Raw genomic sequence first — 19,439 nt, 5'->3', positions numbered from 1 at the left:
TGTTGGTGGAGTTGTGATGCTGGAGAGTAATTTGGAACTATGCCCAAAGGGCTATAAAACTCTGCATGCCCTTTGATCCAGCAGTACTTCTACTGGATCTGTATCCCAAGGAAATCATAAAGAAGGAAATCACATGTGCAGAAATCTTTGTAGTAGCTCTTTTTCTGGTAGCAAAGAATTTGAAAACGAATAGATGCCCATCAGATGAGGAATGGCTAAATAAATTGTGGTATGTGAAGGTAATGGATTATTATTATGGATGAACAAGCTGATTATAGAAAAGCCTGGAAAGATTTACATGAACTATTACTGAGTCAAACAAGCAGAATCAGGAATACATTGTACACAATTAACAGCAAGGATATGTGATGATCAACTATGAAAGGCTTGCTTTAACTCAGTTGTTCGGTGATCCAAAGCAATCTCAATAGACTTTGAACAGAAAATGCCATCTGCATCCAGAAAGAGAACTTTGGAGATTGAATATAAATCAACACATGCTATGTTGTTTTTATGATTTCTTTTTTTTTTTCTCTCCCATAGTTTTTCCCTTTTCTGATTTTTCTCTCCCAATGTGATTCATAAAGAATTGTGTATTAAAAAAGTTTGTATACATGTATAACCAGAAAAAATAAAACAATAAAAAAATTTAAATAATAACACCACCTTCCAGGGTCACTGTATCAAATATTTGTAAAGAACTTAGAATGGTGTCTGGCACATAGTAGATTTCTATGTACTATTATTATTCTTATACAATAATATTATAATTATCTTTCTGGTAACCTTTTTGGCTCATTGAGTTTTTAGGTAACCCAAATCCCCAGATCTTCTTCAACCCTGCGTTCCCTCATATCCTTGATATATATACTTGATTTTTTAAATCCTACTGTAGGACTATATGTTAATCTCTATTAAGTTACATTTGATTACATTTCTAATCCCATAGCTCTGTAGAATGTTGAGATCTTTCTGCATCTTGTTTCCAGCATCTTATCTCTCCATTTATGTTTCATGTCTCCTACAGTTTTGATAACTCTTCCACTATGCTTTAATTTAAGTTTTTAGTAAAAATACTACTGGTACAGAAGTAAATGCAGATTCCTGGGATCCTCCAATATTGGAGATTTCCAACACTGACCCATTAATAAACTTCTTTGCTTTAGGTCTTTTAACAAGGTCCATATCACCTAACCATACTAAACCTACTTTTCAATTTTGTTCTTAGCAAGGATACTATAAGTAACTTTTGCTAAATCCCTTGCTGAAATAGTCATGCTATTTCACTAGTATTCATTCTCCTGTTGTATTTTTCTAATAATAGTCAAAAAAATAGAGGAATACAGTATAACCGATGTTGTTGAAACTATACTAATCCTTAAGCATTGCCACAAACTCTCCTTTTTACAATATTTGCTAGAATTTCCCTAGGAATTTCAGTAAAAACACCAAGGCCCAGAGGGGCTAAATGGCTTATCTGAAATCTAATGGCTAGTTAACAGAGAAGCAGGTTATCAAAGGTTATCAAACCTTTGTTTACTTCTTCCTAATTCAGTATTTTCCCCTTGTATCTGAGGGGCTAAATATCTCATTTAAGTTAAATTTTCTTTAAAAGTAAAAAAACATGTATACATACAGCAAAAATGATTACATAAAATTACTGTATTTCAAAAATATTAATTTTTAAAATTCAAATATAAATGTTTTATTCTTTTTGTAATCACTGATTTTTGTCATCTTGTCATTTTCTTCTCTATTTTCTCATAATATTGTTTTTTTTCCCTTTCTACATAAATGCTTTTTGATATCTCTTTACCTCCCCTAAATTTCCTCATATATCCTCATAGAAATTCTTTCATATGTGGCATTTTCCCTTCCCTTTCCTAAGAAGCCATCTTTTATAATAAAAATTTTTAATGATGGGGGGAGGGAGAAGAAAAGGGAGAAAATAATTAAAATCTAGCAATACATTAAAAAAAAATCTGGTAATATGTGCAGTGTTCTATGCCAATGGCCCTTCCTTTTTCTCCCTGCTTCTCCCACCATTATCCACAGCAGAATGGGAGGAAAGAGGTATTTTTTCATATTTCTTCTTTTGGGGCTAAGCTTATCACAATGTTCTTTTCAGACGGTTCCCTAACTAAAAACCAAAATCATTTTGTGGGTGTGAGTGATTATGGTGGAAGTCAAGGTGGACTATGTTTTATTATACTTGATTCAATTGAGAGTCTTGATCTGTAGTGTTGAATATTGCCCAGCAGAGTTCCCTGTAGTGTGTGTACCAGTTGATCCAGGGAAAGGATAATTCCCTGATCCTCAACCTCAATTTGGCAAGATTTATCTATAGAGTCAGTAATTGAGAAAACATTGGACTTAGAGATATCAGGAGATTCTACCTCATTTCAAATACTACTACTTATATTATTTAACTTAACTAACCTTGTAAAAAATTTTCCTCATCTGTAAAACTGAGATAATACCATTAACATTTTCCCTTAAAAAACATTTAAAGTGAAATGTGATATTGTATATAATGTGTTAGGGAGTGTGAGAATGCTACATAAATGCCCACTTTTTTTATTAAAGCTTTTTATTTTCTTTTTTTAATATTTTATTTGATAATAACTTTTTGTTGACAGAACCCATGCCGGGGTAATTTTTTTTTTACAACATTATCCCTTGCACTTGCTTCTGTTCCGATTTTACTCCTCCCTCCCTCTACCCCCTCCCCTAGATGGCAAGCAGTCCTATATATGTTAAATATGTTGCACTATATCCTAGATACAATATATTTTGCAGAACCAAACAGTTCTCTTGTTGCACAGGGAGAATTGGATTCAAAAGGCAAAAATAACCCGGGAAGAAAAACAAAAATGCAAATAGTTTACATTCATTTCCCAGTGTTCTTTCTTTGGGTGTAGCTGCTTCTGTCCATCACTTATCAATTGAAACAGAGTTAGGTCTCTTTGTCAAAGAAATCCACTTCCATCAAAATACATCTTCATACAGTATCGTTGTTGAAGTGTATAATGATCTCCTGGTTCTGTTCATTTCACTTAGCTTTAGTTCATGTAAGTCTCGCCAGTCCTCTCTGTATTCATCCTGCTGGTCATTTCTTACAGAACAATAATATTCCATAACATTCATATACCACAATTTACCCAGCCATTCTCCAATTGATGGGCATCCATTCATTTTCCAGTTTCTAGCCACTACAAACAGGGCTGCCACAAACATTTTGGCACATACAGGTCCCTTTCCTTTCTTTAGTATCTCTTTGGGGTATAAGCCCAATAGTAGCACTGCTGGATCAAAGAGTATGCACAGTTTGATAACTTTTTGGGCATAATTTCAGATTGCTCTCCAGAATGGCTGGATTCGTTCACAACTCCACCAACAATGCATCAGTGTCCCAGTTTTCCCGCATCCCCTCCAACATTCATCATTATTTTTTCCTGTCATCTTAGCCAATCTGACAGGTGTGTAGTGGTATCTCAGAGTTGTCTTAATTTGCATTTCTCTGATCAATAGTGATTTGGAACACTCTTTCATATGAGTGGTAATAGTTTCAATTTCATCATCTGAAAATGGTCTGTTCATATCCTTTGACCATTTATCAGTTGGAGAATGGCTTGATTTCTTATAAATTTGAGTCAATTCTCTATATATTTTGGAAATGAGGCAAAAGCTTTTTATTTTCAAAACACACATACTGATAACTTTTCACCATTGATTGCATAGTCTTGTGTTCCAAATTTTCCCCTCCTTCCATCCCCTCCCCCTAGATAGTAAGTAATCTAATATATGTTATGCATGTTAAGATACATGCCAAATCCAATATATGTAAACATATTTATATAATTATCTTGCTGTATAAGAAAGATCATATCAAAAAGGAAAGAAAATGAATAAGAAAACAAAATGCAAGTGAACAACAAAAAGAGTTAGAATGTTATGTTGTGATCCACACTCTGTTCTCACAGTTCTCTCTCTGGGTGCAGATGGCTCTCTTGTTGAAAAGAGCCACGTCCATCAGAATTGATCATTGTGTAATTTTGTTGCTCTGTAAAATGAACTCCTGGTTTTACTCACTTAACATCAGTTCATGTAAGTCTCTCTAGGCTTCTCTGAAATCATCCTGCTGTCTGTTTCTTATAGAACAATAATATTCCATAACATTCTAAATGTTTACTCTTATTATATTGTTACACCATTTCAGTCCTCTTTGGATGTAGATGGGAGCCAAATTTTATTTAAAAGTACATAGGTTCAGTATGTATCTTCCAAAACCTCCTTTCTTGTCTATGATTCCTTCTGGCCTCCTTTGTTTCTATTGTGCATTTTTTAAAAAATGCTTTAATCTTCCTTCTTTCTTTTCTTTTCTTTTTTTTTTTTTTTTGACAGACCTATCCTTACTCCTTCTCCTTCTTATCTCTATCTGCCCTAACCCCTGACCAAAAAAAGAAAAAGTAATCAAGAAAAACATTTTTATATTGTCAATATCCAAAAAAGGTGTATCTCACTCTGCAACTTGAATCACTCCTCTGTTAATAGGCATGTCTCATTGTCAGTACTCTAGAATCACGGCTGGGCATTACATTGGTCTAAATTCTTAAATTTTTAAAAGTTACATTTTTATATTGTTGTTGATATATAAGTTGCTCTGGCTCTGCACATTTCACTCAGTATCAGTTCATACAAATCTTCCCAGATTTCTCTCAAACCAATCCATTTGTCATTTCTTATATAATCCTTATATTCATGTATTATTATTTGTTCAGCTATTATCCAATAAATGAGTAGCTCGTTAGTCTAATGTTCTCATAAATATCTAAAAGGGCATAGAAATAAATGCATTGCAATGATGACTATAACCTAAACTTAAACTGTATAATTAATTACTGTCCACATAATAAATTACAATAATATATATATAAAGTAGTAAACTTCAAGGCGCTTTATCAATGCCCACTATTATTACATTGTTCCAGATAAGCATATGTTCTCTTAAATGTTTTATTCTTAATTTAACAAGCATCAAATTTATATAATTTTCTTACTTTTGGCTAAAAGTAATAAAATGAAGATCATTTTAACACATAGTCAGAGTATCTAAGTTGTTAATCTATATAAATATGAGACTGTGTTGTTCTCCTTTCTAGTTTAGACCTTGTTGAAGTTCAGTAATCTTTATAAAACATGAAACTGTGTTGTTTTGCTATTTGAAATTCATGAAGTGAATGTATTTTTAGGATTACAGATATTTCTTCCTTTTTTCCAACTAGAAATCCTATTTTGGGGGATCTGAGTCTACTTGATCATGTTCCAATCAGCCATTTCTGGGATCAGAGTGAGCCACGACTTTTTGTATGTGAAGCAGTCCAGGAAGTTATTACTCCCCATCAACAACCTGCTGAAAAGAAACAGCAGCCCGCAGAGAATTCTAATAACACGGTACTCTTCTCCTGTGTCTTACTGATTTAATCTTCCAAGGAACTAGTCAGATTTGATAATGTGATTTGTGAATATGAAAGTAGGTAGTTTGGAAATTAGGTTTTTGTATGTGTGTATGAAAGGCAATTGAGGTTAAATGACATAACCATAGTCACACAGCTAGGAAGTGTTAAATGTTTGAAGTTAGATTTGAACTCAGATCCTCCTGACTCCAGGGCCAGTGCTCTATCTCCTGTGCCATCTAGCTGCCCCCTGGAAAATGTTAACAATTAGAGTGATAAAGATTATTTTATTTGTGGCATTCTGAATTCACCATGAGAAAGAAAGTAAAGATTTCAGGGAAAATTCAGGGAAATGCCTGAAAAAATTATATGGCACATGAATGTAAAGAAATGTTCCTGTACTTTCTGTGCCTTTAGAAAAAAACCACAGGGAGCAGTCAAAAGAATTCTTGAAAGATTTGAACAAATTGACACACTTGACAAAAAAGATGCTCCACTCCAGATCTTAAGTAAAGCACACATTTTTGGACAGAGCCAATAGGAGAATGAATAGTCAACATAAATTTTTTTTACAAGGACTTTGTTTTTGTTTTTTGCTTTTCTTTACAATTTGGAAAAGAGGGATAGTGAGAAAGTATCAGTTTTTTTTTTTTTTTTTTTTTAAGAAAAGGTCACAGGGGCATTTTTTTTAAAAACGAGAATGAAAAAGTGACCAGACAAGCTGGATAACTCAAAAAGCTACAGATTGCTCTTACTTTTTTTTTTTTTAAGAGAAAGTTGTAGATATTAAGTTCCATTCTATTTGGTGCTTTTTAAAATTCAGGATAAAAATAAAAATTAATTTAAAATTAAATTATTAATTTTATTATTATTATTATTATAATTAATATTAAAAATTCAATTGAGGCAGAATAAAAAGAGCAATACCAGTAATACGCTTCATAAAATTATTACAACACTGTATAGGAAAACAGCTGGGCATTACATTGGTCTAAGGTGGAGTAAAGGCAGTAACTCACCCAACTTCTCCCAAACCTCTCCAAATTTCTATAAATAATGACTCTAAACCAATTGTAGAGCATCAGAACACCCCAAAAGATGGAGTAAAACATTTTCTAACTGGAGACAAGTTAGAAGGTCATTAAGAAGGTCTTTGACACTAGGATAGGAATCTGGCCTGCAGTTCTGGTGCAGGCTGTGGCAGTGTAGGCCCAACCCCACATCAGTAAAGCAGAAACAGGCCTAGGGACCTCTGCATTAGCAGTACTGGTGGCTTCCAGACCTCTAAGCCCAGAGACACCAAAGAGGATTTGGAAGGTCATAGCAACATAGTGGGAGTTTGCTGTACAAGCCTGGTCCCAGCATTGGCAAAGCAGAACTGTCGCTTTTTTTTTTTTTTTTTTTAAATTTTAACGAATACAAAACAAACTAAAACAAAACAAAAGAGAATATTGACATGTACCTAGCAAAAACATCAGGGAGGATTTAAATTTATAACAACAAATTACCAGATCAAGAAAGTATATACATTAGTAGAAGAAATTATATTCATGAGTCTTCATCTTTTCTTTACTATTTTGTGAATTGTTCTTTTGTTCTCTCCTGGTCATCTTTTTTACTTTGTTCTTTTCCCCCCCCTTTAATCTCCCTCACCACTGCCAAGCAGGCTATAGTTAAGAAAATATATATTTATATATAAATATGTAGATACACATACACACATCTTTCCTATCCCTGAAGACTCTTCTTTAATTCTATTCCTTAACTTGCCTTGCTATTACTTAACCTTTCCCCACCCAAGGATTCCTCCCTTGTCTTCTTCCCTCATCCCTTGCTTCCCTATTTACTCATCCCTCCCCCTTTATTTCTTTATAGATTTTGGAGGGTAGTGTTGCCTATTGAACCCATCCCTGATATAAGTAGGTTTTCAGAACTACAAGTCTTTCTCCCCCCTCCAGTGCCTCTATGTCCATTCTTCCTGTGTACCTTATTTGTAAAATATAATTGCTATTTTTATCTTAACTCTTCCAGTCTTTCTTTTGAGCTATTGGTAATTCCCATGTTAGAAAAAATTTGTCTATGTTGAGTTCCTTGAAATTCCTTGTCTATGTTGAGTTCCTTAAAATTGATCTTTGATATTGATTCCTTTAAATTACATTTTCTGTTAACTTTAGATTTGATTTATAGAAAGTCCTGAGAATCTTGAGAATTCATTGAATGTCCATTTTTTCTCAATCATTATTATAAAGAATTTTGCTGGATGTGATATTTTTGACTGCAGGCCTGCTTCATTTGAATGTCAATAGATATGATTACAGACTGGTGGACTTTTATTGTATTAGTGGATTTTTTCTTTTTCTATTTCTACTTTCCTCTCATGTTCTATCAGCCAGAAAACTTTTCTTGGATTATTTCTTGCATTGTTGTGTCAAGGTTCTTTTTTTGGTCACAAGTTTCAGGCAGTCCACTTATGCTTATATTTTCTCCTCTTCATATGTTCTCTAGATATGTCATTTTTCTTATGTTTCACATTCTATTTTTATTTTTTCATTCTTTATATTCTGTTTTGTTATTTCTTGGTCTCTCACAGCTGTACTGGCTTCCTCTTGCCTGATTCTAGTTTTCAAAAAATTATTTTCATTTTTGAGATTCTGTATCTTCTTGTTCACTAACTTATTTTTTTAAAATAATTTTCTTGTGTTTCTTAGGTGGTCTTTATTTTTAGTTTTTCTTCAATGGCTCTCATTTGACTTAAATTCTTTTTTAGATTCTTTTATAAATTTTCTTTTTGCATGGAACCATTTCATGTTTTTCTTTGGGGTAGAAGCTTTTATTTCAATGTTCTCCTCTGAAAATGAACTCTAGTCTTCCCTTTTCCCATAGTAGGTTTCTTTGGTGGGGTTCTTTCATTATCAGTTCATTTTTTTTAATGAGAGATATTTAGTGTAACCACCTCTAATTGTGGGGTGGGGGGAATGGTGCCTCTAGCTTCACTTCAGCTCTCCATTCTGACTAGGAACCCCAAACCAAAAACTCCCCCCTCCAGCAAGTGCCCACAGCCAGCAGCATCCCTGTCCCACTGCCTCTGTACTCATCAGGTGCTGCTTCCTTCTCACCCAGGGCCACATCCTACAGCACAGCTGAGCCTGGCATTCCTAATCAGCCAAGATTCCCTCAGTCTTCCCAGACTCAAACCCCAACTTCACAAACAATCCAGAAAGTAAAAGTTTCTGTGGTTCTGCTGAGATTCTAGCCACATCCAGTCTTCCTGATTTTTTACCAACCTATGTTCATCCTGAAGGGCAAATTTGTTCTATTTGTGGGGGAAAGCTGGAGAGCTTGAAATTTATCAATCTACTCCACTGTCTAACCAGAATGCTTCGTCAACTCTGTTGCTTTCCCACATTAGATCTTAGAGCTACAGCGCGACCGGAGCAATGGCAATGCAAAAAGTCTCTCCTTCCCCTTCCTTTTCTACTCCCCTGCCTCCACTCACCAAAATCGTCATTTCCTATACAACACATCAGGACTTGCAGAAAGAGTGGGCAGGGGCCATTCTTTCTCCAAGCTTATATATTAATAGAGTATGGTCCAATTACTATTTAGCCTCATGTGCTTGGGACCTCAGTGCATCAACTCAAGCCTCAGCCCATTATAAAAAGCTAATGAGAAGAATGCCTTAAAAGGCTAAATTGGCCAAATGGGAAAAGAAGTACAAAAGCTCATTAAAGAAAATAATTCCTTAAAAATTAGAGTTGAGCAAATGGAAGCTAATGACTTTTATAAGAAATCAAGAGACAATAAAGCAAAACCAAAGAGTTGAAAAAATGTGGAATATGTGATAATATCTAAAAATGAAATTAAAGGGTGAGAGAGGAATATAATAGGAAAAAGGGAAAGGAAGAAATGGAATAATATAAACTATTTACCATAAAAAGAGGCAAGAAAAAGCTTTTCTTTATAGCTTTTTATTTTTCCATATACATGCAAAGATAGTTTTCAATATTCACCTTTGCAAAATCTTTTGTTCCAAATTTTTTCCCTCCCTCTCTTCCATAAAGAGCAAGCAATCCAATATAGGTTAAATATGTGCAGTTCTTCTAGACATATTTCCATATTCATCATGCTGCACAAGAAAAAGCAGATCTAAAGGTAAAAGGGAAAAATGAGAAAAAAACCCCAGCAACAATAAATAGTGAAAATTCTATGCTTTGATCCACATTGTTTCCATATTTCTCTCTCTGGATGCAGATGACTCTATCACAAATCTATTGAAATTGGCTTGAATCACCTCATTGTTGAAAAGAGCTAATAAGTTCATTACTATTGATCACATAATCTTGTTGCTGTATACAATGTTCTCTTGATTCTACTCACTTCACTCAGCATCAGTTCATGAAAATCTTCCCAGGCTTTTCTGAAATCAGCCAGCTCCTCAATTCTTATAAAACAATAATGTTCCATCACATCCATATATCATAAGAGCCACAGTTTCCAGTTCCTTGCCACTACAAAAATGGCTGCTATAAACATTTTTGCATATGTGGATTCTGTTCTCTCTTTTATGATCTCTTTGTGATATAGATCCAGTAGTGAGACTGCTGGATCAGAGGGTATGCTCAGTTTGATAGCCATTTGAGCATAGTTCCAAACTGTTGTCCAAAATGGTTGGATCCTTTCACAACACTAACAATGCATTAATGTTCTAGTTTTCCTGCATCCCTCCAACATTTATCATTATCTTTTCCTGTCCTCTTAATTAATCTTACAGGTGGGAAATGGTATCTCAGAGTTGTCTTCATTTGCATTTCTCTAAAGCAGTAGTAATTTAGAGCATTTAGAAAAAGTGTAGGTAAAGAGGAGAAGATGAGTGAATGGACCTTTCTTTCATCAGAACTGGTTAAAAGAGGAAATAACATATATACTCTATGGGTATAGAAATCAATGGGGAAGGAACAGCTAGGTGGCATAGTGGTTAGAGAACCAGCCCTGAAGTCAGGAGGACCTGAGTTCAAGTGTGATCTGAGACACCTAACACTTACTAGCTGTGTGACTCTGGGCAAGTCACTTAACCCCAAAATTGCCTCAGGAAAAAAAAAAAATCAATAGGGAAGAAAATAGGAGGGAAATGGAATATGGGAAGGAGGGAGGGGTAATAAAAGAGAGGGCACATTGGAGGAGAGGGGTGGCCAGTAGAAAAACATTTTTGAGGAAGGATGAAGTGAAAGGAGATAGAAAATAGAGTGAATGGGGGAAATAGTTATCAATAGTAATAATTAAAAGGTCTTATTTCTCTTTTTATTTTTGTTCAGACATCATACTGACATTGTTTTCCTGTGTGGCAGGAAGCGGCTAAAGTTTTTTTTAAAATATATTTTAGTAATATGACTGATAATTCAAATCCCATTTTTTTCCCAAAAATAATGTCCTTTTCCAATTTTCTTTTCCTCACAATTTCTCATCAGGATTGTTAGTTGACCCCAAAATTATTCTAAATATTAAGAGCTATAAATTTTGTAGAACTTTTTATTTTTTTATATAATTAGAAGGGTCTTTTGTGGACAATTAACTAACCCTCTCATTTTATTTTTTAAGTTAATTTTTTTAATCAACAGTATTCTACCTCTCACCCTCAGTTGAGAAAGAAAGAAAAACAAAACTCCTGTATATAGTCAAGAAAAAAAAAAATTCCAGCATTGTCCATGTCCAAAAAAAGTCTTATTCTGTATTCTGAGTCACTTCTCTATCAGGAAGTGGCTCATGTGTTTCATTCATTATGAGTCCTCTGAAATCATTATTGGTCAGTGTAATGATCAGAGTAATTTTAATTCTTTCAGAGTTTTATTTTTACATTATTGTTGTACATTTTACAAATTGTTCTCTAGTTCTGCTCACTTCATTTTGTATCAGTTCATAAATATCTTTCTAGGTTTCTCTAAAATCGTTCCCATCATCATTTCTTAATAGTATAATAGTATTCTATTACATTTATTGATCATAACTTATTCTACCATTTCTTAATTCATGGGAACTTGCTCAAATTTCAGTGCTTTACCCCCATAAAAATGCTGCTATAATATTTTTGCACATTCTTACTTAAGAATTTGTTTTGTTTGGGAGTAGTGCCTTAGTTTATTCTCCTATCTTCTTTCTTTCCTTACCATCATGAGTGTCATGTTGATACCTCTGTTGAGTGAAATGCATTCCTATACCCAGTTGTTCGTGTGAGTGTGTTTTTTCCTCCTTTGGACCAATTCAGATGAGAGAGTGAGGTTCAAGTCTCAGCTATTCACTCATTTCTTCTTCCATGTTTATATAGACATATTTGTGGATCTCATTTCTGGGAGACAGTATTCCTCATCCATCTTTTCTTTTATGCCTCCTTTTATTCCTCTTCTTTTCCTTTTCCAGTCTTCTTTTAAGATCCTCAAAACATAACAGAATCACTCCCCCACCTTCTCTGTCTATTTTGATTCTCTCTGTGACCTTTGATATGTTCTGAGGGGGCACATGTATCATCTCCCCATATTATAATGTAAACAGTTTATCCTTATTTAATACTTTACAATTGTCCATTAATATTTATCTTTTTTATGTATCTCTTGACTCCTATGTTTATACTTAAGAGTTTCTACTCAGCTCTGGTCTTTTCATCAGAAATAATGGGGAATTGTGTTTAATTGAACATTCCCCTTCTATGGAATTATACTTAGTTTTGCTGGGTAAATTATTTTTGGTTGTAAATATATCCTTAGCCTTCTGTAATATCATATTCTTAATCTCCATTCCTTTGTAGTAGGAGCTACTAAATCTGGTGCAGTCCTGACTATAGCTATTCAGTTTCTTTTCTTTCTGCCTTTCTTTACTGCTTTTGCAATATTTTTACTTTAACCTTGAATTTCTAGATTTTGATTATGCCGTCCCTAGAAGTTTTTATTTTGGGATTTCCTTCAGGAAGACAGCAATGGATTCTAATTCTACTTTACTTTCTGATTCTAAGGGATCTGAACAGTTTTCCCTAAAGCGTTCTTGAAATATGATATCTAGACTTTTTATTTGGTCATGGATTTCAGATAGTACAGTGATTCTTTTTTTTTAAATAAAATAGCTTTTTCTTTTTTTTTAAATTATAGCTTTTTATTTACAAGATATATGCATGGGTAATTTTTCAGCATTGACCCTTGCAAAACCTTCTGTTCCAACTTTTCCCCTCCTTCCCTCCACCCCCTTCCCCAGATGGCAAGTAGACCAATATATGTTAAATATGTTAAAGTATATGTTAAATACAATATATGTGTGTATATATATATACATACAGTTATTTTGCTGCACAAGAAGAATTGGACTTTGAAATAATGTAAAATTAACCTGAGAAGGAAATAAAAAATGCCAGCAGACAAAAACAGGGATTGGAAATGCTATGTAGTGGTTCATACTCATTTCCCAGAGTTCTTTCCCTGGGTGGGAACATTATCGAACAAATGGAACTGATTTGGTTCATCTCATTGTTGAAGAGAGACACGTCCATCAGAATTGATCACCATATAATATTGTTATTGAAGTATATAATGATCTCCTGGTCCTGCTCATTTCCCTCAGCATCAGTTCATGTAAGTCTCTCCAGGCCTTTCTGAAATCCTCCTGCTGGTCATTTCTTATAGAACAATAATATTCCATAACATTCATATACCACAATTTATTCAGAACATATAAGTAGATAATTTTCAACATTCACCCTTGCAAAACTTGTATTCCAAATTTTTCTCCCTACCTTCCTCCCCACTCCCTTCCCTAGACAGCAAGCAATACAATATTTGTTAAACATGTACAATTCTTCTATACATATTTCTATAGTTATCATGTTGCATAAGAAAAATCAGATCAAAAAGGAAAAAAATGGGAAAAAAACTAAAAGCAAACAACAACATAGTGAAAATGCTATGTGTGATCCACACTCATTTCCCACAGTCCTCTTTCTGGGTGCAGATGGTTCTCTCCATCACAAGACTATTAGAACTGGCCTGAATCACTTCAGTGGTGAAAAAAGATCCATCAGAATTGATCATTATATAACCTTGTTATTGCTGTTTACAATGTTCTCTTGGTTCTATTCACTTCACTTAGCTTCTGTTCATGTAGGTCTCCCTAGGCCTTTCTGAAATCATCCTGCTGATTCTTTCTTATGGAACAATAATATTCCATAACATACGTATACTATAAATTATTCAGCCATTCTTCAACTGATGTAGTTCAGTGATTCTTAAATGATCTTTCTTTAATCTCTTTTTTGGATCGTTTTTGCTCGGACATGCTTTTTTTCCCCCTATTTTTTAGTCTTCTGATTTTGTTTTAATACTACAGAGTCATTTTCTTCTCTTTGGGCCATTCCAATTTTCAAGGAATTTGTGGCTTAACTAAGGTTTTGTGTTCTTTCTTTCATAGTTTTCATTTGTTTTCCAGTTTGGGGTTTTTTTCTTTTTGTTTTGTTTTGCTACGACAGTTGGGGTTGAATGACTTGCCCAGGGTCACACAGTTAGGAAGTATTAAGTGTCTGAGGCTGAATTTGAACACAGGTTCTTCTGACTTCAGGGCCAGCATTCTGTCCACTGCACCATCTATCTCCCCCTGTTTTCCAATTTTTAAAAGCACTTTTATTTGTAAAAATATTTTAATCTCTTGCTACATCTCTTCCAGGAATTCTTATTGTTTACAAGTTGTGTTTTTCTTTTAACAGTTTTTCTGTGGAGAAGTTTTGAAGTAATTTTCTTCTTCTGGATTTCTGTCTTGAGGATTCTTATTCTTATTTTTTTCTCCTTATTATAATCTTGAATTGCTAAGATCTGCCTATGAAAACTCAAAGGTATTTTCTAAATCTGTTCTGAGGAGTTGTGTTATAAAGCTCAACTGTACTTCTTCCTGTAACTTTACCATTTTGACTTCACCCCGGTAATAGTTCTTGAAGAATTTGAAAAGAGTAGACCTGACATGCTGGAAAAAAAAATCCACGCTAAAAGCATATAATTTTATTTTTAAAATAGCTTTTTTTTCCAATTTATAAGATAATTTTTAATGTTCATTTTAAAAATTTTGAGGTCCAAATTCTCTGCTCTCTTTCCCCTACGACAGCAAGCAATTTAATATATGTTATACATCACACAAAACCACACAAAATATACATAACTTTAAAATATTCAGAGATAGACTTTCAAGATGTCTCCAATAGTGGAAAGTTAAAAAAAAATGCAAAACATCAAAGGTGGTACTTTTGTTATTTTTTAAAAAGTGACTAAGATGTCAGTAAGTGACCGTTATGTCTACTATCAGATCTTCATAATATTTTGATAAAAAAAAGAATATATACATATACATCAGGGATAACCTTGATAAAAAAGAGAAGGCAACAAGCAACTAATTTTCTTCCAAAATTCTACATCTTTGGTTTTCACATAGAGTCAATCTGTCAATAGATATTCTCTTAAGTGCCTACCATGTATCAGTACTAAGTGCTGGATATACAAGGAAAGGTGAAAGATTGCCTATACCTTCAAGGAGTTCACAGTTTAAGGAAAGAAGCAATATGTACAAACTATGGACAAATAATATAGTTCCAGGAATATGAATATAACTATAACACATTTACATATATACATATGTATGCATGTATGTGTAGATAAATGTATGTGTATATGCATGTATGAAATAATCAACAGAGAAAAGGCACTAGAATTGGCAGGTTTTGGAAAAGGCTTTCTATAGAAGGTGAGATTTCAGCTGGGACTTGAAGGAAACCATGAGACAGAGAGAAAGAAGAGCATTTCAGGGATGAGGAACTACCAGTGATAGTGCCCAGAGTCAGGCCATGGAATGTCTTATGGGAAGAAGAGTCAGGAAATCAGGGTCATGGGATCAAAAATAATGTGTGTGGGGGTAAGAAGAGTGGAAGGGGGAAGCCTAGTTATATAGGGCTTTCGAGACCACACAGGAGTTTGTGTTTTATCCAAGAGAAGTGATGGGGACCCACTGGGGATGACATGGTCAGACTTGTGCTTAAGGAAGATGACTTTTCACAGCTGATGGTGGCCTGGAGGAGGGGAGGATCTTGTGGCAGGCAGACCTACCAGCAGCCTTGTGTAAGAGTCCGGGCACAAAGCAAGAAAGGCTTGTGCTAGAGTGGTGGCAGGATCAGAGAAGAGAAGAGGCTGTGTTCGAGAGTTGTACACACTCCTTGGCAACTGATGTTGTGTTGGCTGCATCAAAATCTTTAACGATGCAGTATCTCCTCAGTGAGAGCCACAGCCATTTAAAAAACACTTTGACCGAGTCAGCTACACAGAAAAACAAATCAGATGAATACATATTTCCTAAATTAAGGCATGCTGTTAGATAGGTGGCCATCTGTGCATATGCCTTAAATAGGTAAGTACCATGACGAGTTGTTCTCTTCCCAGAATTGAATAGTATAACATCAAACTATACTTAATTTGGAAAATTTTGCAGCCTTTTCAATATTTCTAAGTGTCTCTCTGACCAAAGCCCATCTTTTCTTTTTAACACTCAATATTCCCTAATGATGTCAAATCATGATCTAAAAGAATTACACTCGAGGTGTACTCAAAGGGCAATCATAGTGAGAGTAGATTATAGCACATGACTCATTACTGGTAATTCACAAATGTCACAGTGAGGGGTGTATGACTATAAGAGGAAGCGAGTGAGTCTTATAAAAAGGGTAAAGGAGAACAGATGGATAGATGGTCTAAATATAATACTGAAACGAAACATACATGTCTAAATACATATAACAATACAGACCTATACACATGTGTATGTAATATATACATATCTTTTTTTAAAAAAAAGAAAGAGTGGAAGACTTCCAGTATCTTAGGTATGTCTATGAAAAGGAATAGAAAAGATAAGAATATAATTCATCAGTGGAAGGAATATTGATACTAGTCTGAAATCAGTGGGAGTATGGAAAGGAAAAAAACATAGGAATAGATATTCATTTGAAAATAAAATAGAAGTTCTTGACAGGAAGATCCAAGTTTGCTTATATTTTCTCTTTTTGGGAAGATCATTCCATTTGTTCTTAGGAAAAAAATTGTAGAATGTAATTTTGGCCCTTTGCTTTAATGAGGAAGCTATGTTTATATGTGTATGTATGTATATTCTTTTAAGTATATTCTGGCAAGTAAAACTGGAAAATAAAAATAAAATTTAAAAAGAATATTGCCAAATTAAAACCAAAACAATTCTTTTTCTCCCCTTTCCAGGCAGATGTTTTGATTATATCATTCTTCAGCACTGAAGAACATGGCCTCTTGCTTCAAGACAGTTTTCCACGACCTTCTGTTTACCAGGCTCTTCTGGGTATTGAAGTTCCACATTATTACTTCACCAAAAAAGTGAGTCTTTCATTGAAAAGATACCAATTCTTGAAATGGCTCTACAGCGTTCAAATATTTTTTTTCAAGACCATACGCCATAATGTAGCAGCTAAAATGTACAGGAAATAATGAAGATTTCTGTATCATAGATAGCCATTTTTGTTTTGTCTTAGAAAAGTCTTATAATGAAAGAATACTGGAGTGGGAGGAGTGAAGTTTTGGTTCTGGGCTTGGGACAAGTTGAGTGATGGAATAGAAAGTTCACTATTTAAAGAGGCTCAGCTTAAATCCCACTGGATAACAAAGGGTAGCTCACTTAATCTTTTTATGTTTTATATGCTTTAGCTTCATAGGAATAATCTAATAGAAATAATCAATCCTATGAAATCCACCTCCAGACCTATTGTGATGCTTCAATTAATATTTGGAAAGCAACATAGAAACCATGTCATGTTTTCCAAGTGCCAGCTATTCTCTTCCACCTATTTTACTGGTATATTAAGTTCTATGGTCTTGGAGAAGGGTTTCCTTTCTCATATCTTTAGTTTCTTTGCTTTTCAAGGGAAGGGGGTTAAACAGTGTATCCCCTAAGATTCCCTGTATTCTAGCTTTCTGTGAGTCTTATGATTGCTATATTTGGGGCTAATTTAAAGTATATAAAATGTCCACAGGGAATGTATCACAGATGACCATGAGAGATTTATGAAACCAAATAGGCACATCTCAGAGGTATTATAGAGTTATAATTGTTAAGTCCCTGAGGAATGTAGTGTACACACCTTCTTTGTGCCATTTCCCTCTCTTCCCTCTCCCCCTTCCAATAGGTCACCAAAAAGGTGACTTTTTGAAAGAGAACTCTAAACTTGTTCCTCCAACTCTGACTAACTACAGATATACAATACCAACTCTAACCCTAAATTCTAACACAACTCTACCACCTGAAACAAAGTTATAGAAGGTTAGATCTCTTTTTCTTCTGAGCATTTTCCTTTATTTTCCTAATAGAAAAAAGAGGTTTTAAAATTTTAATTTTATTTTTTTAATTTAAATTTAATTTTATTTAAAAATTTTTTAAATTAGATTAGGATATATCTTTTTAAAACAAAAAAAAATCTACATATAGATTCAGCATATCCAAATTTTGTCATATCAGTAGATGAAAAAATATTCAATGAAAATGATCACATTGTGTTTACATTTTAGAATAGTGCTTGCTTTTAAAAGTATCATATTAGATTATGGTTATAGATATTTTGGGTAAGTGAAAAAATAGTGAAATAAACTGAGTAAACAGGTGTGCTGGTCTTTAAAGCTTTTTGCTTACAGTATAGATAGACGTGATGTCATTAGCTGACTTCCATTAGAATTTCATTTAATTTTTCTTCACCCTTTTTTCCTCCTTTTTGAAGTAGAAAACTTTTTAAAAAATGTGTTTATTCTTAATGGATTTCATCTAGGATTCTTTATCATTTCTATACAGCATATCATTTCTATATAGCATATCTTTTTTCATATTTATACATTACTTGTTTTTTTTTCTTTTCTCACTTTTCCATTTTTATTTTCTACTGCTTATAGTTGTTGTTCCACAGAGGATGTATTTATAAGGCATTTGTAAGTATACATTGTCCTGTTTCATTTTCCTGTTTTTTTCCCCAAATTTCTTGTTTTAAAGTGCAACAGACCCCTGACTGATATAGTCTTGTGTTTAGCAATCATGTCTAGTTTTAGCTATATAGTCAAAGAAACTAATATTAAACTATTCCTTCATTTGAGGTATCATCAAAATTTAATTGAATGTCCTATCATTCTTGGCTTTACAATTGAACAAGTTAATTTCACTTAATTTTATTCCTGTGCTTCCCAGTTTATAAAAGAAAAAAATATTAATTTCCTCACAAAATGATTTTGAGTAATGGCCAATAAGAATTGTATGCTTTTTCCTCAGTTATTAGGCTATCTTCCATTTTATCAGCTCAGTATTTATATTTTGGTTCTTCCTTGTTGCCTTTAGGTAAGAGTTAAGAAACTAGAGGAATATATGAATGAATGAAAAATTATTTATTAAGTATTTATTATGTACTAAATTCTGGGAATATAAATACAAAAGGAAAGGTTGTTTCTGCCCTCATAGACCTTATTTTCTTAGAAGGGAAGGTGGCACAAATATGGAAGTAAAAGCTTATGGAACTATCATTTAGAAAGTTACAGGAATAGAAGGAAAAGTAGATGAAGGAATAGTTTAAAATATCCTGATTTGATTCTCGTTCTGATTTGATTATGGTTCTATAAATGGAACTGTTAAGAGGAGGAATTCTAAATGTTACAGGTCAAAAGTCTAAAAGGTATGTGTTTGGCAAGAGGTGAGAAGATGGGATGGGAGAAATGTAAAATGTGATGGAACACATTTAGATGTGGCAAGCTATGTGATGGACTTGAGAGTAAGTCCTTAATATTATACATTATTTTCTGGCTGTAACTTAGTATCAGAAGATGGTGGTATAATGGAGTGAACACTATATTTTTATTCAGGAATTGCCACATCTAAATGGGTTACAATTCCATCTCTGACATGGGTTGGTCATTTAATCTT

General features: G+C 33.8%; 1 protein-coding gene across 3 annotated transcripts in view; it reads left to right on the top strand.

Moving 5' to 3' along the window:
* Window positions 1–19,439, top strand: part of IFT140 (intraflagellar transport 140) — a 192,759-nt gene that overhangs the window by 85,046 nt on the left and 88,274 nt on the right. For all 3 annotated transcript variants that reach the window (XM_051969403.1, XM_051969401.1, XM_051969402.1), the window contains 2 exons: window positions 5,286–5,454; window positions 16,733–16,864. In XM_051969403.1, coding sequence (XP_051825363.1) covers window positions 5,286–5,454; window positions 16,733–16,864 — 301 coding nt within the window. The remainder of the gene's footprint in view (window positions 1–5,285; window positions 5,455–16,732; window positions 16,865–19,439) is intronic.

The sequence above is a fragment of the Antechinus flavipes genome, chromosome 1 (genome assembly GCF_016432865.1).
Source record: "Antechinus flavipes isolate AdamAnt ecotype Samford, QLD, Australia chromosome 1, AdamAnt_v2, whole genome shotgun sequence".
Lineage (NCBI taxonomy): Eukaryota > Metazoa > Chordata > Mammalia > Dasyuromorphia > Dasyuridae > Antechinus > Antechinus flavipes.
This window is presented reverse-complemented; position numbering and strand designations above follow the sequence as displayed.